General features: G+C 39.2%; 1 protein-coding gene across 4 annotated transcripts in view; it reads right to left on the reverse strand.

The window, feature by feature from the left end:
• Positions 1-1,087: 1,087 nt before the first annotated feature.
• Positions 1,088-23,060, reverse strand: part of shisa6a (shisa family member 6a) — a 527,218-nt gene continuing 505,245 nt past the window's right edge. For 3 of the 4 annotated variants that reach the window (XM_088000481.1, XM_088000483.1, XM_088000480.1), the window contains 2 exons: positions 10,165-10,317; positions 1,088-7,491 (listed from right to left, as the gene is read on the reverse strand). In XM_088000481.1, coding sequence (XP_087856607.1) covers positions 6,905-7,491; positions 10,165-10,317 — 740 coding nt within the window. In that variant the 3' untranslated portion in view covers positions 1,088-6,904. The remainder of the gene's footprint in view (positions 7,492-10,164; positions 10,318-23,060) is intronic. The other variant, XM_088000482.1, reaches the window with a different exon arrangement.

Consider the following 23,060-nt stretch of genomic DNA (forward strand, 5'->3'; position numbering starts at 1 on the left):
AATGGATTCATTTCTGACAAAATTTTGTCTCACCCTTTGACTCCTGTATAACTCACAAGCAAACTCTCTCATATGCAAAATTTCTATCATGCTCATTAAATAAATAAATCTTTCTTGATGAAGTTACATTAATTCTGTAAAAGTTCTGAAAATTCCCAGGTCATTTAAGTGAGCCTACTAGTTCATTATAAAGCCCATCTTGACACTGCCTGGATGAGCTGCAAGATTGGATGTCAAATTAACTGATGCTCAATTGCGACTTCCAGGAGAGTCTCGCACTACTATCCTGTGAAAGTATGTCAAGACCAATACTCCATATTTATGTTCCTGTTTTGATTCACTGAATCAAAGCACCCTTAACTGATCATTCCCACCAATCCAGTTCCCTTATCACCATGATGCTTGTCTATAACGGCTCCAGTCAAGCAATGCCTTGATTTTAATCTATCCATCTTATTTTTCTAATCTTTTCATGGCCTTGCCTCTCCCTATTGCTCTGATCTCTCCCAACCCACAATTCTCCAAAAATATATTTGCTTCTCTAACACTGGCATCTTGAGTGTCCCTAATTTTATTCATTTGACTTATGGAGGCTGCATCTTCAGCCCTGGAATTCCCTGCCTACACCTCTTCATCTCTCTATTTTGATCAAGCTTTTTGTTAACTGAATTAAAACTTCTTAATGTGGCTTGGTATCATAATTATGTTTTTTAAATGCTGCTCTATGTTCCTTGTGGTGTTTTAGGGGCTCCCAATGAATGATTGTTGTTAGGATGTAAGGATTAGACTTTGCATTGTTATAAACTCTTGGACCATGCTCAGTGTTTGTCTATTGCACAAATATTCCTGCTCATAGTACTTACAAGTCATTATTAGTTAAAGAAGAGGCAGTGAAACTTCAATATGAGGTGTGAACGGTGGAATGACTGAATATCCGTTCATGGAAGAGAAATATTGAATATTTCCATTGTGTTATAAGCAAGAACATTCCAAGAACTTAAGCATCTGGCCAGTTTGATTTTGTTTAAATTGGTTTAATTTTTTTTTAGTGAATCCATAAATAATTATAACTGACAAAGTGAAAAAATGTCCTTAAGACTATATAAGTTTTACTAAACTCATTACAGTTTTGTATACAGTACATACAGAATGTGCTTTTACAGGTAATTAGAACAACAATTAGTTACAGAGAAAACAGTCAAGTACTGCTCATCCTGAAGCTTACTCAATTTTCAACCAATAGTTTGTGCAAAGTAACAGCTACAAAGGTACATTGTCATGTATACTACCATAAACAATCCATAAAATGACCAAAAACACAAAATCACCACCTGTCTCTCTCTTAGCAAATACATTTTCTCCATACTAAAGTAAAAATGTTATATTAACAATAGTTTGTCTTATAGCCAGTTAAATACTTGCTACAAAAACGTCTAATCTGTATTTTTTTTATTAATCAAGATAATTAGCTATTACACTGCAACTGGTTCTGAAGCTAGTTCAAAACTGTGGATATAAAACTTCACCCAAATTTTATATATGGTGAGAAGGCTGAACGGCTGCTACAAATCCTACACGGAAGAGGTACGCAGAAATAAAGATGCTATTTGTAGCAGACCTCACAGGTCAGTTGGATTGGATTAATAATAAGTAGAGTGAACATAACGTGATACAAGTTTCCCAAGGTGGAGATGTGTCCACTTTGCAGTAACTGTCACAGTTTCCATCAAACAAAGCCACAAATCCTTTACAAGACTTGAAAAAAAAGTGTTGTCTGGGTTTAAACTGTATCTAATTAGAGTAGTAAATCTCTAATTGTTTCTCTGCATATCCAATATTGTAATGTAATCACAGCTTCTCAGTGTTCTTCAGTACAATTTAAACCTTTCATACTCAAAACCTCATCCTCCACCACATTGTTAAACAACACGTAGGTTACTTTTGTTTCTGCGGTGTACATATTTAAATCTTTATTAAACAAGCTTGCTAATCTAAAAGATTACTTGATAATCTAATAAAAAATTCAAAGAAAGGAGATGAACAAGAAACCATCAGATTACAATGTTACACATTCCACTATTTCACACCACCTTCCATTTTGAATGATCAGTGCTTATTCCCTAGACTAGCTTACCTTTCCTTTAATTTTTTTGCTGTCTCTGTTATCTTCAACTACTTTTTCTCCCAGATTTCTGTGTATTAACACCAGTAGAAGGATTGACATGGTTACTGAGTCTGCTGGAGGGCATACATTGCATCTAAAAACCTATCTGTTGCAAAATGTGCCATTTCAGATTATTTTCATTGCAACTCCAGTGAATTATCATTGCAAAATGATTTCAGGAAGTGCTGAATGAACTAAAATGTCACAGTGTTAGTTCTCTTGATTTTAATGCTCTCAGTTTTATACTGGTGCTGTCTCATGCCATGTAGACTGCAAAGAATTAGCATGAGCTCCTGGGCTAATGTTATTAATGTTATGCTCCCTTGTTAATATTTAATTTCGAAAAGTCTTTCCCTTCACTTTGTGCTCCCATTTTCAGTCGTGCTCCCTTTGTGTTTGTGCAACTTTACCTCATTGTTAAAGCTTGTTATCACTGGTGCTTCAATCACTTAAAAAATATTTATTTTTCTTGCTGTTATAGTAGAATCAATCTGCCTAGGGAATTTATTGGAATTTGATCTGTCCTGCACAATGGCTTTCCATCAGCCGACAGTGCACTTCGAAGGAAGTCTGCATATTTTATTATCAGAAGTAACAGCAATATATAAAACCAAACTGCATAAAGCATCCTGCTGTCCCAGTTCTGTGACCTCTTGGTCTCAGTATGGTTTTTGTTAAAGGTGGTTGTGAACTAGAAGATGGTGATAAACCTTTTGGTTAAGAGCAACCTGTTTGAAGACTTAGGTCTAAATCACCTGATTGACATGAGTGAAAGATGGGAATGATCTTTAGGATATGGGAATAAACCATGTGCAAAATGAGGCTGAGAGAAGTACAGGAGACTGATTTACAGAGAGAAAAGTACCCAGGAGTGCAATGAAAATGACTTACTAAAACAACATTTGTGATGTAATAATGAAGGGATCTGATGCTCAGTTGCTAAATATGGGGTGTTCCAAATCTCATACTTCCAAACTGGTGGAAACTCAGATTAAACCCATGGTAAGTGGTACAATTATCTCAGTAAATTGAGTTGGAGAAAAAGCATTTTTAAAATAGTTGTCATGCGAGGTCAGCAATAACATTGAAAGGGGTGGGTGTTTTTCACACTGGGGACAGTTTGAGCTCTTACTAATTGTCAAAGGTTGGCTGCTTGTGGACTGAGGCAGTTAATTGATGCCAGGCTTTTCACTCGTTATTCCAAGCTGAGGCAGCTTCACTGTTGGAATGACAACAAGGATGTAATTTACTTTCATATTCCAAAACCACTGCTAGCACAAGTTATCTCAGAACACGATTGATGATGGAAACAGAAGTCAGCTAATTAGCAAAGCAATTATTCAATTTTAAATCACCTACTGTGTTGACTACTCCTTTATTTGAGAATTATTCAAACAATTATGCTGTCTCCATTTTGCATGCCTGATTTGACCCAATTTATACTTCAGAATGCAATTTCTTAAGAGCATCTGCTTACAATCCTCTCCTGGCAGATTCCAGTTTGATGTCCTCATAAACAACCCAAAACACTTTTTTAACATTCCTTTTAAGACTTGCAACATCACTTTAATATTGTCAAATAGATTATAACACCATCTTCTAAATAGTAAGTTGTACTACTATTGTGCTTTAATCAATAAAATGTATATCAGATGGAAAACATCACTTTTATTTAGGTGGTGTCACTATTATTTACATTTAATGTACAAAGTATAACAGAGGTGTACTCTGTCCTTTCAAAATTACCTTTCTAACCTTCTCCAATTTTCGCCCAACGCTACCTCGGACATTGCAATTCTTATCAATGCCATTCTCTCCATGGCAGGGAACGAATTGATTGAGATTGGTCCTTGCTTTCCTAAGTGACTGAAAAAAAATCTGCAGTGGACAACAAGGCACCAGGTTTGGCTGAAAATTGTCCATGAGATACTATCTAACCACTGTCTTTTTCTGTGGGCTCCTTTTATGTTTGTTCATCTATTTCACTGCAATGACACAACAAAGAACTGGATGGGTGTTGTGATGTTATAAGCAATTAGCTACTCACATTGACAGCCACAAGACTATTGTGACCCACAAGAATTAAGATGTCAGAAACACTGCCGCTTCATCTGCTAAGCAGCATCAACTGAAGAGGAAAATATCTCTGGTGAATTAACCATTTTACAAAAACAAAACTGCCTATCTTAAAACACTATCCCAATCATTTGCCTGAATTACACTCTTTTTAAGTTAGAAAGCCTGGATCATTGATATTAGTTCTGCTTATATACTGAATGATAACTCTATATTGAATGATAGGCAGTTAACGTTCTTTAATGGCTTTTCCTTTGCCTGTTAGTCTTTCAAGTTATATCGATCCATTGTTGTGTACAATATTCTCTGCTAACTTGCTGAATGTGTGGTAAATGTCAGTTTATTTAACAGTGGAAACTGGGATTTGAACCACTGTTTCCAAACTTGACAGTTCAAAATATCACTATAAAATCTACTTGACTCGTCCTGCTTTGTGCCTTGAATAAAAGCTAGCCTTCTTTTAGGTCTTACATCAAAGCAAATTTCAATTCTTTGTCTTCATTTGGTTGCAAGACTCTGAAACGCAATCTCTTCCATGTTTTTGGCTAAAATGTAGTGTTGCTGATAACTTTACGACTTGACATATATCTCCATGTGAACATAACCGGAGAAGGCCCGCTGCCTGTCAAGTTTGGAAATTGGATGATGAAAATAACATTTTGCTTCAAATAAAAATGATCTCAACTGCAGTTTTACCTGCAGTACTTCCACTGCTTTGGAACTGGCTAATGAAGATAAAACCTACATTTAATGCAGTTCATGATCACTTCATGGCCAATTTTGCACATAAACCTACAAGTATATTTCAAGGCAGCTGATATGGTACAGATGACCACATCATTGCTGCATCACAGGAACACTTCTACTTGTCACCACAGGTCATTGCAGAGGCAAAAAGACTTATAAAATGTTCACCACTCTACAATAAATGCCTCACTAGGCTAACATTGGTCCAGTATTTATATATAGCTTCAAACATATGTACCACAATTTTCACAAACTTTAACTTTACAACTCCTCAGATTCCACCATCATCCGAGTAGTAGGAGTCTGAATATTTAACATGCTATTCTGTGAGAATATCAATTTTCAGACCTACTCTCAAAACATCCAGTGCACTGTTTTTAGGACATGCCAAGTTTCATTGTCACATTGTGCTTGCAGGCAAATTTTCATAGCAAGCTTCACTGCATATGCAAAGCCTAGTGCCTAACTAAGCAGAAACGTTAGAAGCATCATCGGCGTAAAAGGAAAACAAAGATGAACAAAATGTAAAACAGCAAGGGGTATTTGCTTCAAAATTGAAGGCCATCAAAAAAGCATGAATGTTTTCAAAAGTGCCAAACATGGAAAAGCAATGAATATTTCCAAGAAGATTGGACTGTCTGGAAAAAAAAGGCAAATGACATGGTGCCATAAAAATATGAGAAGCAAGGTTGAAACAGAGAAATGAAACACAAAAGAAGAAGAAAAGATGAGGATAAAGGGCACATGTGGCATAAAAAGTGAATGGCAAGTCTGCTTCTATTACTTTCTATGGGAAATACTGATTTGTCTGAATGACTTATAGTTCTTGGCTATAAACTATTGATGACTAAGAAATGATGATTTTTCATTTATTTCATATCATATTGTCACTGAATTTAGCCTATTGACCTGATTGATGATTTCAGTATTGGAACGATTGGCAGTCCATAATCCAGCACAAACTTGATAACTAAGTTTTAAAAAACGATAAGTTCACTTTAGCCTCTGGGATTAAAGAAAATCATTTGCACAGTCACATGCTCATGGAATAAGCTCAATATTTTGTCTCTATGCAATGTCCTCCAGGATTCTTTCATTCAGCAAAGAAAAACATGGAGTCTTCCATTCTGTTGAGAACAACATCTCACAACTCACGACCACAGATAGAAAATGGCTGAGCTATGCCCAGTAATGTGCAGTTATGTTCTCGCTAAGGTGAAACTATCCAAGGCATCTTACCTCCCTAGGCCTTGAAGTCAAAGTAACCATCTCATCTTTTGAAGGGGCAAAAGAAACACATGGAGGGAAAGCCAGCTGTGTCCCATACCAGTGTATGGAAATGGTCACCCATGAGTTGGTTGACTTATACTGTACATGCTTAGAAGATGAAATTTTTTTTCACATATTTCGGATGATATGGTACAACCTTCCTTTTTTAAAAAAAAAGAATTGAGCAAACACACCAATTCTGACTATTCAGAAAACTAACCTGGTATCTCCTAACCAAAATAGCTTTAATCTCCAATAGTAGCATTAACATTTGGTTAGAAATTCAACCACTGACCTTGTATCTCCATCAGCCCTTTAAAATTGACTACCATACTACATGGCTTCCTTTGATAGAAACTGTCAGGTGACCTGGATGGTATAATACCATCTGTTGTGCTAATGTACCAACTAAAATGAAAACCTTGAATAAAACAAGGAACTGATGTTACATGTCTCTGGAAAGACTGAAGCCTCATATTGGATGCCACTTTGTTTAGATAAAACAAATGCATTTGTTCGAATAACATGTCAGGAATTAGGGCGTGAGTAATTAGTGTGGTCTGATAGTGCCATTGTCCTCTGGCTCACTGACAAATATTCCAGACTCTTGTTATTATGGAATCGGTGATGTGTTTTTTTTTATTAAGATCAAACAGTTACTTCTGTTTTGCTGGCTGTATGGTAATTACGGTGATGTCCTGGGATATAGTGGAGCTGTTCCACTGTGTTGTGCCGACGTGAAGCAAAGGCATGTCGCTTAGCAGCAGTGTGGTTTGTTTGATTTGTATTTAAGGTATTATAAGAAGAGTTTGAGGCACTGGGATGCGAGTGCATTTTTGTCATCTTATAGCGATCTAAGACGGGCGTGGATACAAAGACATCTGTGTGGGACTGGGACAAGGCCCTGGACATGGCCTTTTCACGGAACCCCGAGCGTTTGAGGGACATAACTTTATCGGGAGAGAGCAGAGGGTCCTGGGACTGAAGACGTTCAGCTGATAGCAGTTGTTCATCAGATAGGATGCGCTCGTAAGTCATGACACATTCTTGAGGCACATCTCTCTCTGGAGACAGGACTCTGTCCTGTGACATTGCTCGCATTGGTCGTCTAGGCCTCTCCCTGGTGTTACTGTGTTCCTGGTTCATTTTCATAATGTGGAGAGGCAGGGTTCCTCTCGCTGCCAAGTCTGGAAGGTGTCGCCTTTTCATGTAATATTCATCAATCTCCTTTTCACCTACAGGAATGATGCAAAAAAAAAATCTTTTAGAATGGCTTTGTTATAGTCATCTACTCAATATTTTACATTCCTGAATGATTATAGTTATCACTGTCAGGGCTGCTAGTTCTTCGGTTTTGTCCAATTTTTAAAATCTTTTCCCTTAGATTTCTACATTGTAAATAAAATGCCAGTTGTGAGAAGTGGGGATCTGTTCTTTTCAACTTTTGTGCAGTTCTATGGTATTGAGGCATTAATTAATCCAATCAGTAGTAAGAAAGGCACCTATAAAATCCTCTGCCATTATATCACTTTGAATGTCCCACCTCCACCAACTTCCTTTACCCAACTTTACATTAATTGAAATTTCAGCAGCCCTGATAACAGTTTCTGTTAGGACAATGAAGCCATAATAGATTTGAGACTGCCTTTAATAACATACATATGATTTTTATATCCTCAGTGTACAGAGGAGTTATTTATATTTTCATTTATAAACAGAATTTATAAACATCTGATGCTCATGCAGAGAAATGTGTAATGTTGAATGTATTTGATTGTGAAATGCATGAACTGCCATTCGTACAGAAAAATGCTGACTGTAATGTCTCCCACGAGGACAGGTATCAATGAAAATACATAGCAGAAGCAGACAGGCATCAGTAGAGTAACTGCAACTCTCATGGTACCCTTTGCTCAGTTGTGCAATATGAAACTTGATCTGCCTTTCTTTTTCCCCAGCAAAGTAGTGTTACCATCCCTCGGGTGATTGGTGCCACGTTCTATGGTTAAACCACATTTGTATTGCAGCATTCACTCAGACTTGTATCTCAAGTGTCTGTTCATCTCCTCTGAGCAATGGACCTGAATGAGTCACAGTTCATGTGCAGCTGCAGTAACATTCTACTTGGAACTCCATCTGGCAGTCAACTTAGCAATTTTAAAATGTTCCAGTAAGCCCAGAATTCCGTAAAAGTTTTGAGAGTTTCTAGTAGTGGGAAAAGATGGCCAGAACTAAGTTAGCCATTTGTGTGTGCTATCAGGAGTTCCTAGTGGCTACTAGTTAGGTTCTACCCTATTAGACTCATTAGGCCTTGCTAACTTCTTCATCTCCAGTACAAAATGCTGCATATTTGTTTTCTTCCTTCCATTTTCAGTTCTCTATATTTTCACATTAAAATGAATATTTACTATTGAGGTACAAGTTTGATTCAAGCACTTTTTTCAAAAAAGAATGTGCTTGATCATTGCCTTTCTTTTTTATATTTCCTTCTCTTATCTCTCAATATCTTACATTTTGTGTGATTTCTCCATGTTACTAATTTCAGCTCAATATAGTTTTACCTCTTCTGTTCCAAATTGCAATCGTTGGGTCTTTTCAGTAATTCCCCGTCCCCTATTTTATTCTATTCTCTTCCCTTTTTGCTTTTTCATGGTTCTGTCTGTTTTTCTCACATTATTCTATTTCTTAATTGATGATTTCCGTTGTTCTGTTTTCAGTTATTTCAGTTTTGTTCTGTTATATTTCTCTTTGCACTGATTCTTTTCCATTTTTAGACAGATCACTGTTTTGAATAATGTGAAGGGAATGGTCCAGAAGGTTTCTTTTCATTAGTATACAGGATGCAGGCATCTCTTGCTAGCCAGCATTTATTGCCCATCCCTAGTTGCCCAGAGGGCAGTTAAGAGTCAACCAAATTGCTGTGGGTCTGGAGCAACATGTAGGCCAGACCAGATAAGGTCAGCAGTTACCTTCCATAAAGGATATTAGTGAACCAGATGGGTTTTCCAACAATCAACAATGATTTTATGGTCATCAATAGACTATGAATTCCAAATTTCTTTTAAAAAAAAGTTTAATTCAAATTCCCCTATGTGCCATGATGGGATTTGAACCCAGGTCTTCAGGACTGTGGCTGAGTTTCTGGATTAAAAGTCAAATGACAATACCACTAGGCCATTGGCTCTCTTGCAGATTTTGAATTTCACTTACATACTCTAATTTCTTACTGCTGAACTAAGACTTCTGGTCTTGCAATGAAACCCTCTACCAGACAAAGCAACTTAATAAAAAAGTGGCTTTGTGATTTCTTGGAAATTTTGCTGCTTGAATGGGCTGTGTTCATATTGCAGGGGGCTGGGAGAAGCTTTTTTAAATGGGAGACAGGGGATGGGGAGATGGGGGTTGTGTGAAATGCAGTGGAGAATGACACTCCAGTAGCAAAAGAGTAGTATTCTGAACATTAGGCTTTCCCAAATACTCTGTCACGTTTTGGACAAACTGAAGGAAAAGCCTGCTTATAACCTCCAGGTGGGTGACGTACATAAAAATATGGGAGCAATGTCACTTGTCACCTCAGAAAGCATATTTAGCTGATGTCCCAAATCTCATTTGCCTTCCGACATGTCAAAGCAGCAGTCAACAACAGCATTGCAAAAGGATTGATGCTATAAGGTGAGGTAAAAGTACAGTTAGTATCCCTTATCCATGGAATATTCTATTGACACTACGAGATTGGCCATCAATGAATGATGGTGCACCATGAAGTTGAACAGTTGACACACTTGCTTGTGCAGCAGCTGGGGAACTTCAAGACTGAAGCAGTTGGAAAATAACAGCCATTAATTACCAGATTTGTTTTCCTAGGTATGATGCAAAATAATGTTAATGGAAGATCATGGAACACCTACTTAACCGCTTTAGTGAAGAATACTTGCTTATGTCAGATTTAACTGCAGATTCATAAGATGGTGGAAGGTGTGAGAGACTCTGGTAGGATCTTGAGAAAGACAGATCATATGGTTCAGTTGCAGAAGTAAGAATACTGTTCATCCGAGGCTTTTCTATGGGGAAGAAGGTAGGAAAAGAGATAAAAAAAAGGAAGAATCATGTGAGAACAAGTAAGTTGTCCAACAAATTTTCAGTTAATTTTCTGTCTCTTCTACTACATCCTTAAAGAGCCTGACCAATGTTGAAGTGAGAGCTCCATTATACCTTTCTATGCAGGCATCAGACCCAATATATCCTCGATCTCCACACATCTCAGTGAGGGGTCATTGTAACCAGTGCTGGGAACCCTGGCTGCATTTTCTCTCCTTGGTAATGGGGAAGATGGTGGAAGAGGCCAATGATGATTGAGACTTTCATTGTCATGAGATAACTAAGCATAGACTGGGGAATGAATAGCTCAGGAACACACTATGTGGACTTAACACATTTGGACTTGACCAACAAGTTAGCAAGGAGTTTCAAAATGCTGCTTCACTTATAGATCAAACAGCAGATCAAATTCTATCTTAAAATATGCAGTGTTGCAATCAGCAAATTCAAAACTCTCAACAGCTTCTGTGGATGAGGTAGCGGAAAGTGCAACATTGAGTTACATCCCTCAAATAGTGGAGGCTGTGATGCTGTTAGTGCAGGGGGCAAATGGACACAATAGCTTATCTCTTGTCCTTACATTAAAAGTCACCATAGATTTATCAGACCACAAGATTGATCTCTCATTGGACAGAGACGACTGTGATGGTTTAATTTGAGGGTCACCAAGCAAGATTAGGGGTTGAGAAGGAGAGTCCTTCATGGTAACTTCAGCCAGTGCAGGAATTAAACCATGCTGTTGGCATCACTCTGCATTGCAAACCAGCCATTTAGCCAACTGAGATAACTGATGTCCAGTCCTTTCATTAGATGAAAACTGCAAGCATATTTTCACAGATGTGTCATGGACTCTAATGTAAATGTTACTACAAATAACAGCATTATTCATTACAGATTTATGCAGCTGATCAGACTAGCCAAATGGTGTATGTTCACCACAGCTATATGAGTTGGGGAGAAATTAACTAGAATTGTATGCACAAAATAGACATCTCCAATTCACTTCACTCATTACAGCTTATACAATTACAGAAGCACTGGGGTTAACTAAGAAATACAAATCACTTTTTTGAAAAGCATGCTATTTACTGATGCCAAGAGTGAAGCATTTAGAGACATTTTTGTATCAAGTTTCAGTTTTCCATCTGCCTAAAATGAGGTGCAGTTTCAGATCCAAAACAAACCCATCATTCTGGAAGTTCCCCAGAGAGCACACGTCTCCCAAAAAAATCTGAGTCATTTAATCAAAACGCAGAAACTGGTAAATGATATTGGTAGATCAGCCAAACAGGAGCTATTGAAGGTTTAACTTGACACTGCCTCAAAGAGCTAAGCATATTGTAAGTTAAAGGGAAAATACCAGTTATTGATATTTGTTCAAGAGAAAGGAAACTTCAATGACTACAAATACACAACCTGTAGGACAATGAGAAAAAAAGCCTAATCTTTCCTTTATAGCTGCAACTGGAAATGTGTGAGCTAGAAATTTTAATGGAAAAATTGCATGTAGTCATATATTTATGTACATAATTATGACTGTAATTACCCAGTGCAAATAATCATTAACATTACAAAATATACATATTTGAATATTTAGCATTATTAATTGAATATTGTCCTAGCAAACTCTTACTCCTGTGTGGCAAATGAAAATGCCTTCACAACATATTAGCTGAGTTTACAAATATAAGACCAAACTATGAAGGGTCAGATAGTTAAAGATATATCTATATCTATACACATTGTTGAGGACAATAATAAGCTTGTAAGACACAGCTGGATACTATGGGGTGTTAAGGTTGTTTGTATAATCCACTCAGTGTAGTGCCTGTTGGTGGGATCACCAAGTGATTGCGTTATCAATACATGTGCAAGATAGCCAAACAGTACAATACCATTACCCAAATGTTATCAACAAATGTGTTCTGTGATTGTAGGAAGTTCATTTTTGCTTAGGCTAGCGCACAAAAGAGCAAGTTGATCATCATGAACTCTGCAAATGAAGTAGGTTTTATCAATTGAATGTAATATTATAAAACTATTATCTAAGTGCAATGCTATCGTTAGTAAACGTATTTAAAGTCTTGCTGTTTAAATTGCACAGGGGTCAATGTCAGGAATTAGTAACTCATTTGTTGCAACTAGAGATTTACTTCCAATTTACAATCTGTAACATTTTACCTTCTGAAGTTGGCTAATAGTGAGACATGGTTCTACCCTATCAAAAAGGATATTAATTTATACTTGATATTGAGGATGAATGACATTCTATCCAAATCACAAACAGTACTTCTTGTGAAGTTTTCTACATAATAAGGATTAAATGGACAATATAGTAATGTATTGTTGTGTTCTCCATAATAAATTGTAAATACCCTCAACTAAAATCTTTTGTCCATGATGAAGGGCTTTTGCCCGAAACGTTGATTTTCCTGCTCCTCGGATGCTGCCTGACCTGCTGTGCCTTTCCAGAATCACACTCTGGACTCTAATCTCCAGCATCTGCAGTACTCACTTTCACCTAAAATCTTTTATTATCAATCAGTGCACAATAGTATGAGTCTGATTCTTACAATTTTTGGATAATTGCAGGTTGTGTTAAGTTTATTTTGAGGGATTTCAGCTGTATGGCCAAGAGAGTTTTCTTGCTGTGAGTGATAAAACACACTTCATTAACTAGCCACCCAATCCCCATGACACCCATCATGTCTGGTTCCAGCCCTATCTTACTTCGCAGTATTCTCAGAACAACACACTACTCAGTGGATATCTGCTGAAAGATTAGCATCCCTTACGTTTGCGCCATCTCCAAAAGGCCTCTGGTCACCTGGACCAACCTTGGCATTCTGAAGATGTTTGACAAGGGAATCTGGTACTGTGCCCTCCCTCAGAGATCCAGAGCTCTTAGTGGAAGGGGTGGTGTAAAGGAGAAGTGTCTTACTCCTAGAGGGCCAGCAGAGGAGGCCAAGCCATCAGACCATAGCAGCCGGGTCTGAGATCACCACCCAGGGCAATGCCATCTCCACAGTATAGAGGAACAGCCAGCAGTGCCTTAAGAAGGGCACTAGGGTTAGGGAATGGGTCTGGGTGGGTTACTCTTCAGAGGGTCGGTATGGGCTTGTTGGGGCAGCATGGTGGCTCAGTGGTTAGCACTGCTGCCTTACAGCACTAGGGTCCTGTGTTTGATTCTGGCCTCGGGTGACTATCAGTGTGGAGTTTGCATGTTCTCCCCGTGTCTGTGTGGGTTTCCTCCAGGTGCTCCCGTTTCCTTCCACAGTCCAAAGATGTACAGGTCGGGTGAATTGCCCATAGTGTTCAGGGATATACAGCTTGGGTGCATTAGTCAGGGGTAAATATAAGGTAGTGGGCTACCCTTCGGATGTTCGGTGTGAGCTTGTTGAGCCGAGGGACCTGCTCACACACTGTAGGGATTCTAGAAAAGGCTAAAGGCTTCCCCAGCTGTGCTAGGGGAAGTGCCACACTCTTGTCTATGCCATCTCATAATCGCTCTATCTCTGTTACTGCATCTACCTCCCAACACGGCTCACGTGCTACCATCCCACAGCTGGCTGCAACATCTGCTCTCAACTGTGCTTACTACAGCCCCGAGCTGAAAATGTTTTGCTGGAAAAGCGCAGCAGGTCAGGCAGCATGCAAGGAGCAGGACAATCGACGTTTCGGGCATGAGCCTTTCTTCAGGAATTCTTGAAGAAGGGCTCATGCCCGAAATGTCGATTCTCCTGCTCCTTGGATGCTGCCTGACCTGCTGCGCTTTTCCAGCAACACATTTTCAGCTCTGATCTCCAGCATCTGCAGTCCTCACTTTCTCCTCCTTACTACAGCCCCTCAAACCTCACACTTGTCACTCCGCACGCCTCATCACCTGACCCAGTACTAACAATGATGCCACCTATTTTCATCTCTACACCAGTGATGCTACCAGCTCTCCTCACCTAGTGGGTACCAGCTTCTATGACTCAGTAGGCCTCAAACATTCAGATCTGCTTTCTGATAACCTATAACTCCCAGAGGCTCCCACTCTCCAGGTCCCCATCCAACCCATTGACGTCAGCCTTAACCTGCCCACCTTTCAACCCCAACCCCAATCATGCCAGGTGTGCTCTGATATTGTACCCCCCTCACCTCCTTGAAGCTAGGGTGCTCCTGAACATGGAGAAAGTGAGGATTGCAGATGCTGGAGATCAGAGCTGATAAATGTGTTGCTGGAAAAGCGCAGCAGGTTAGGCAGCACCCAAGGAGCAGGAGAATCGACGTTTCTTCAGCCCTGCTCCTGAACATGGACCATCCCCTCCCCTCCAACCTGCATGACTCCCTTTCCATCCATGCTTTACTGTATTCACTGCAGATACTGTTCTGCCCCCTTCACAGTTAGCATCACTGCTTCCCCCAAGACTGCAGCTCCACTCCTAAAGAATAACTTGCCGGGTCTCATTCCTGCAGCAGTGGCTTCCTTGTCCCCTCCTTATCACTTTTTTCCCTTCAACCTCTGTGGACAGACCCAATAGATTGACCTCGATCTACACCCTGACCAGACAGCCCGAGATGAGAGATGCCTAGACCCCCGATTGGTAGTTGTCCATCTTTCTGACCAAATTAGACCTAGGCCCCCCAGGCTGGCTGCTGTGGAGCCAAAGAACTGACTCCCACAACTGCAGAGGCATGGGTCCTCTGGCTAAGAACATCTTAACTGGATGCCTGGCTATGGACTATCCCTTAGACTGGTCTGGGAAGCTTATCTTGACTTACTGTGCCAGGACCCCCTGACACATGGGTGCCTTCAATGACTTTGGTGAAGACTACTCCTGAGAGACTTCGAGACATAGAGTCATATAGCACGGAAACAGACCATTCAGTCCAACCCATCCGCGCCAACCAGACATCCCAATCTGACTTAGTCTCATTTGCCAGCATTTGGTCCATATCTCTCTAAACTCTTCCTATTCATATACCCATCCAGATGCCTTTCAATGGTGTAATTGTACTAGCCTTCACCATCTCCTCTGGCAGCTCATTCCATACACACACCACCCTCTATGTGAAAAAGTTACCCCTCAGGTCCTTTTTAAATCTTTCCCCTCTTATCTTAAACCTATGCCCCCTTGGATTGGACTCCCATAGCCTGGGGAAAGGACCTTGGCTATTCATCCTATCCATGTTCCTCATCATTTTATAAACCACTATATGGTCACCCCTCAGCCTCTGATGCTTCAGGAAAAAACTGCCCCAGCCTATTCAGCCTCTTCCTGTAACTCAAACCCTTCAAGCCTGACAACATCCTTGTTAATCTTTTCTGAACCGTCTCAAGTTTAACAACATCCTTCCTATATGTGTTTGCTGCACATGCTTGCGTCTGCCATATAAGTTGCTAACATTTAGAGCAGCTGTGAGATTGGCATAGCACTGCCACACAGCAGCTGACCAACAAGGCATGTTGCCCGATTCTTTGACTGCGCTAATTGGCACATCATGGCATAGACACTGTGAGCATGTGGGTATGTGCTAAATGAGCAAGCATGAAGACAGCAAGTGAGCTTCCCTGGGATACAGCCAAGTCTAGTCCATGTAATTGCTCCTTGTTCATCTGGCAAAAGTGAAGACTGCAGATGCTGGAAACCTGAGTTTAGATCAGAGTGGCGCTGGAAAAGCACAACAGGACAGGCAGCATCTGAGGTGCAGGAAAATCAATGTTTCAGGCAAAAGCCCGAAAGTGTGCCTGATGCAACCTTTCAGTGTGACTTGCTGATCAATCCAGCAATACAAGTCTGCGGTTCCTGTGCAGCCTGCAAGTTTATTGAGAGGTGCCATGTTGATTGTGAGGTGTTGGCAAATGCCAGACACCAACATCTGAGAACGATGGGTAAGTACAGTTTGTGCCCATAGACCATGTCTTGAGATTCCGTTTGCCCTGAGCAACATTGGAAGCCCTTCGAGACAGTTGGTGAGTTGATATCGTCGGGCACTTGCACTAATTTCCATACGGGTTTTCTTGACATCGAACTTACTCGGCACGTTTGTTAAGGTGGGAAGCTGAATGTGAATCAGGTGAGTTCGGCCATTAATAAGGTACTAACAAGCTTTAATTCTTCTTAATTGGCAACTTATTGCTGCCTAACGAGAAACCAACCTTGCTACTTACGAAAAGCATAAAAGATGGAGTGAAATACTCTTAACACTGGACTTCCCATTTGATCCTGTCACAATTCTCCCCCACATTATTCATGATTTGGAGGAGCCAATGTTGGACTGGGGTGTACAAAGTTAAAAATCACACAACACCTGGTTATAGTCCAACTGGTTTATTTGGATGTTATTCAGACCACAATACGATTCTGCCCACGGTGTTGTTATGTTTTTATTTATTTACTCATGAAATGTGGCCATGTCAGTCTGATCAGCATTTATTGCTCCTGTCTATTTGCTTTTGAGAAGGTGGTGACAATCTTCCTTCTTGAACTGCTGCAATCTATTTGCTGTAAGTAGACCCACAGTGCCGTTAGGAGGAATTCCAGGGTTTTAACCTAACAAGGGTGAAGGAACTGCAATATATTTCCATAGTGACTGTATTCATGTCATGTAATTGGTTATAATGAATCTGGTATGACCCTCTTGTCTGAGGGACAACTGGGCAATCTTTTTGGAAGGAGATTTTGAACTCTACACCAGTGGTTTCCGGCCTTTTCGGTATCAAGGCACTCTTCAATGAGATTTAAAAAATTCCATGTCACACTTGCGTTTTTTTATTTGAACTGATTTCTCATACTTACTTGCTGTTTTTATGGTTAATATCTTAATTCAACTAGTTTGCAACATAGTGCATACACGAAACTGAAGAAGGATCAATAGCATTAACGTTTCAAATCCACTGGGAAAAAATACATTGGCATCGACTGTGAGCATTTTCAAATCTGTACAGCTCAAGTATTTTTAACTCTTCATGGCCCTATTTCTTTAAGCAGAAACGATGTTTGTTTTACATTGATTTTTATTCTCCCTTTACACAAAATTGAATGGCACACTTGAACAATTCCACAGCATGCTGGTTGAAAATACTCTTCTGCGCATCTGTTTCACGTCAATATGATCATACTTCCACTTTTGAGCTTTTCAGCATAAGTACTGTGCTTTGATTCATTCAGGGAGTCTAACAGGTTGTGGAAACAAGCACTTCTCCGTGCATGCTGTATTCTGGAGCTACAGATGGTGATAGTAAAGGCTGAAAGATTCTTTCCGTCTCCAGGCTGATCAGGAAGCTCTCCTGCTCTTATTGCTTGCCATTGGTGGGCATTGGGAAGAATTGAAGCTTGATACCCTTTGTCCACATTGTGAATACATCTTCCTTGGGCATTAGGGATGGAGTGCAGCTTATACATGGAGTTCCTGGCTTGGAGGCAGGGACACTATCCATTGCATAGCATTACAAATCCCAGATAAACAGCAACTGGTAAAGCAGCTATTAGTAACTCTCCACTGTTTCCATGTTTTCTGTTTGAAAATGAGCACAGATTGTGTACAATTCCATGGTAGGCAAATGTCGCAGTTTGCACTAATTGGATATTTTGCTACAGCAGCATGTGAACTCAAGTATAATTCCATCAGCTAATCACTACACCTGTACAGTGTAATTGTAATGGTACTTTCCAAAAGCCAACACATTGTTATCTCTCTAGGAATCCATTTCCAAACACGGAGATCACAGGGGATAATTCACAATGAAGAATGTGATACAGCAGACATCTAATTATGAAACAGTTCTGAGGACCACTTCAGTTACCAAGGCTGGTTACCAGATTTCAATTCTAAGTAAGCAACAAAAAAGAAACCAAATGTTGTGGCCTTTTAGGCTTTTTGTTGCTTCGTGCTCTCTTACATTCTTGAGCTGTACTGTGAAAGAATTTGCCATTAGGAAAAATGTTTGAAGGAAACATTGTTTTGATTCACCCACTTTTGGCAACCATTTGTTCATGATGTCCTGACTCAAAGTTCCTGAATTATCTTCTCAAAATTCTTCTCCTTTAAGAACGCGAAACGTACCTCTGTTCCTATGCTCCTTTTTTTGAATTTAAATCATAGAACATAGAACGGAGAACATGGAACATTACAGCGCAGTACAGGCCCTTCGGCCCTCGATGTTGCGCAGACCTGTGAAAATAATCTGATGCCCATCTAACCTGCACCATTCCATTATTATTCATATGTATGTCCAGTGCCCATTTAAACGCCCTTAATGTCAGCGAGTCTACTACTGTTGCAGGCAGGCTGTGACAGTGATTCCCTGATTTCATACCCATGAAACACCTTGAGAGGTTTCACTACATAATTGTTTGGAATGTGAGATTTTATAAGATGGTTTAAATCGTAAATTATAATTCAAGTTTGTAAAGTCAACATCTTTTTAATTTATTTTTTTGGACTGTACACTCAAAAGAAATGATGCTATTTCTTGAAACCAATGTGTCTGTGTAAGTCATTTTAAAAATCATGTTTACTGAACACTGTGAGTTGTATACACAATGTTGCCTTTTCCTGAAACAGTGAGGGCACAGACAGACAGAATGGAGCCCATGGCTCTTGAACTAAGGGACAATTGTTTGACAAGACATCTTAATCGCCTCCTGCCAGGTGTCCACAGGCTTGTATGGAAACAGTGCTGCAAAAATGGCTAGCCTGCAGAGAGAAATTATCTTTCTCTCCCTCTTGGATAGAGACGTTTACAGAACAACTCCTGGTAGCCGTACTCACTCACCATTTCCTTATAAAATGCTTTCTTTGCAAATTTCTTTGTTGAAGGGAAAAAAGGGAAAATCACCTTCAGAGACTCTGAAAGGGACAAAATCTCAAGCAGTGAATAAAAGACAGCATTAGGTTGCAAGTCTAATCAGCCAAAAACTAAAACGAATTGGAAGAGACCAAAAGAAAACAATTTATTAACTCTTATGATACAGACTAAAGTTATTGAACTTTTCCCTGATATTTTTCATCCTTTTTCCATCCCTTAATATTCATGTTTGGCCTGTCTTGTGTATCTATTTGTGAAGGGAGGAATTTAAGAAGGGATAGAGTTCAAGTTCTAAATTAGCATTCAGTTCTTTTTCTTCATTTAAAGTAATTTGTTTGTAATCGACAATTATTTTCATCTTAAGCACATATTCTTTTAATCTGAATTAATCAGGTTGATAGAATTTGGCAATTTGGTGGTTTAACCAATTTTTCACATTTATGCTGGCTTGGGGAATGGTGGGGTTTGATTGCAATAGCGCCGATGAGTGAGTAAAAACTGAGAAGATGACCTTCTGTGAGACAAAACATAGGTGTGACCTATTTCAATGGGGACAGGGGCCAAGAACAAGTACTACGGAAATCCACGTGTCAGATTTAATTCCTGAAAACAAAGACAGAGCAGCAGGTTTTGCCATGGATAGATGACTGATTAAAATAATCCCCAAAGAAAGAGAGTGTGTATGAGAAAAAGAGACAGAGGCAGGAACAGCAACTGCTACAATCAGCAGAGGATACAGTGAGGTTTCTCTGTTAGCTACCAGACAGAATCTAGGTGAATGGATATTCTTTGGTCAAAGAGATGGAACCCATGGAAATTTAAGGACATTGGATGATTTGTCCTGTCATGGCCAGGAGGAGGCTTCAGCAGAGTGGGCCTTACCACTGAAGTTGGTTCAGAGATTCTCAGAAGGCTGTCGGAAATGACCCTCAACTTACGACTCAATGGGACATGGAAAAGCAAGCCTGCTAAAAAGTAGATTTGAACTGGTTTCTACACAGTTAACAACACAGGATACCCCTGTACATTGTTAGTTTGACTCAAGTGCATGATATCAGTGATCTATCCTGTTGTATGGGAATTCAGCTTACAATGTCATACGAGCTGCTGCTGATGAAGATTGCTGCCACCACTCCCATTAAATGTAGGAAACTACAGAGCCTACTTGGTCTAGTGTGGCAGAGGAAAACCACTTACTGGTCAAACTGAAAGAATCTCTTCTAGTTAACAAGCTACAGTTCATTGTTTGCTAACGAGTAGCTATTGGTTATATTTGATTCTTGCTTTTTATTGGTTATATTGGTATGTTTGACATTGTTACAGAGAATTTGAGGAGGATTACACCTTAAAGATCCTCAATTTTTCTGTCGATTATTCTACGTGACATCGTCATAATAGGTGATGCTTAGGCCACACAGCATTAACATTTACAGTTTTATATACCACATCTCCTCCTATGCTTTTTTAAATTTCATACTTAATGGTATACACTTGTACATATTGTTACATTGACCATTATATCATCTCCTCCCAAGACTCTGACATTGCAATGGTAAGTAAGTAAGTGTTTAAGAGGATGCCTCAAGAGGACCTACACAAGTTCACTGCAAAGGCATGGACTGCAGAGGGATGGACAACATCATCCCTCTGTGGGTTTCTTAACTTTTCAGCTCTTCTCTGTTTTTGACCATGCTGTGTGACAGATAACTTAAAGCTAAGTGTAAGGATCTCATTCAGCCTCTCACCATGTGCTGCATGAGCAATCAAATAAAATCGACATCACTGCCCACTATGAGCACAGCCACTGACCACACTAAGTCAGCTGTGGCTCCTGATGAAGGTTCCTGCCACCACCTTCTTTAAATGTAGGAAATGCAGGGTGATTCAGAGGAAACCCACTTCCTGGTCTAACTAAAAGAGTACTTTATAGTTAACAAGTTAAAATTTATTGCTTATCAGCGAATATCTCCAGATTATATCAACAGCATATAGAACGAGGAGAATTTGATGATTGAATAATGGCTAGAAAATGGAGTAAAATGACAGGAATTGGATTTCCAAATATTTGGAACAGCTCTGGAGCAGCTGGGACCTAGATAAGATGGACTGGTTACATCTTAACAGGACTGATACGAACATTCTGGAAGGAAATTGGACAGTCCTGTAGAGGAGGATTTACAGAAGATTGACAGGGGAATGGGAACCTTAGAGGGAGCTCAGATTTGAGAGAAGCAAAACTAGGAAAAGTAGATAAAATAATAGCAAGTAAGAATTTGGATGAAGCAGTAGCAAGAATCAAATAGAGTCAAAATGGATAAAAAAAACCTAAATTACAGGCATTCTATCGGTTTGTGTAAAGTATTTACAATAGTGGTGAATATTTGAGCGCACAAATGAAAGTAAACAGATATGATTTAATTGTCATTACATTCATGTGGCTACAGGGTGACTGAAATTGGGAACTGAATATCCAAAGATATTCAATATTTAAGATGAATAGGCAAAAACAAATGGAAGTTGGCTCGCTCTTCAAATCGCGAGTTAAATAAGTAAGAGAGAACCTGAAATGAAAGGATGTAGAATCAGTTTGAACAGAGCTAAGATACAGCAAGGAAAAGTGAACATTGATGGGAGTTATTTATAGACTATCAAATTCTTGTGCTAATGTTGGAAACTTTATAAAAATGATACATGTAACACTTATAATAGAAGATTCATGCGCAGCTTCACTTTGTGTATAGACTAGGTTGATGAAGTCAGCAGTAATGTTGTGGAGCATGAATTCCTGGAGTTTCAATGAGATGGATTTCTAGAACCCATTCTAAAAATGTAAAGGAAACAAATAGGTATTAGGATTTTTAAAAATTTACTGTTGTGAAAAGAGGAAGGGCTAATTAATAATCCTTCCTTACAGAATCCTTAGGGGAAATAGTGGCTATAACATGATAAAATCTAACATTCAGCCTGTATGTGATATAGTATATTCTGATACTTCAGTCTTAGATCTGTACAAAGATTACAAGAGTATGAAGTGCAAGTTGGCTATGGTGGATTGTGAAAATACACTAAAAAAAATTGATGATAGACAGTCAAATGTTATACTGAATGAAATACTACAAAGATAAGCATTCCTTTAGGGCACAAGTATCCAAAGGGCAATTAATAAAAGAAGTTAAAGATTTGAACAGAGTAAATTACTTCCAAGGATGCTGAGGATTAGGAGCAACTTTGGAAACAGCAAAGGAGAATCAAAACGGAGAAAAAGAAATGCAAGTTAGTGAGGAACAGGCTATAAATGCTTCTATCATCAAAAGGAAAAAGATTAGCAAGAACAAATGTAACTCCGTTACAGGTAGGAACAGATGAGAAGTAAATGGTCAGTTTCTTCACTGTTTTCAAAGAAGAGGGTACAGAAAATCTCTCAGAAATATCAGGTCTTCAAGACACTAATGAAACTGAGGAACTAAACAAAATTATTAATAGAAAAGAGACAGTACTGGAAAAAATAGTTGGATTAAAGATTGATAATCTCCTGGATCAGATGAGCATTATCCCAGCATTATAGCCAGCATGAAGATGCAGCAAACAATTAGGAAGACAACAAAAAAACTGGTATTCCTTTCAAGGGGATATGAGTAGAGGAATAAAAATCTCACAGAAATATTGTGTACAGTTTCGGCCTCCCTTATCTAAGCAAGGATAAACTTGCCATAGAGAGAGTTCATTGGAGAGTTGCTACATTATTTGTTGGGAGACCAAACTAGTCTTACACAGAGAGATTGAAGTAAAAGGGTTTGTATTCCCTTATGTTTCAAAGAATGAGAAAGATCTCATTTAAACTTAAAAAGTTTTTATAGGTGGGCGTGACAGAGTGAAGAAAATCTAAAATGTTTTCTTCGGCAGGTGACC

Source organism: Chiloscyllium plagiosum, unplaced genomic scaffold (assembly GCF_037043375.1).
Source record: "Chiloscyllium plagiosum isolate Xiang-an unplaced genomic scaffold, Cpla_swu_hap1 HiC_scaffold_25, whole genome shotgun sequence".
Lineage (NCBI taxonomy): Eukaryota > Metazoa > Chordata > Chondrichthyes > Orectolobiformes > Hemiscylliidae > Chiloscyllium > Chiloscyllium plagiosum.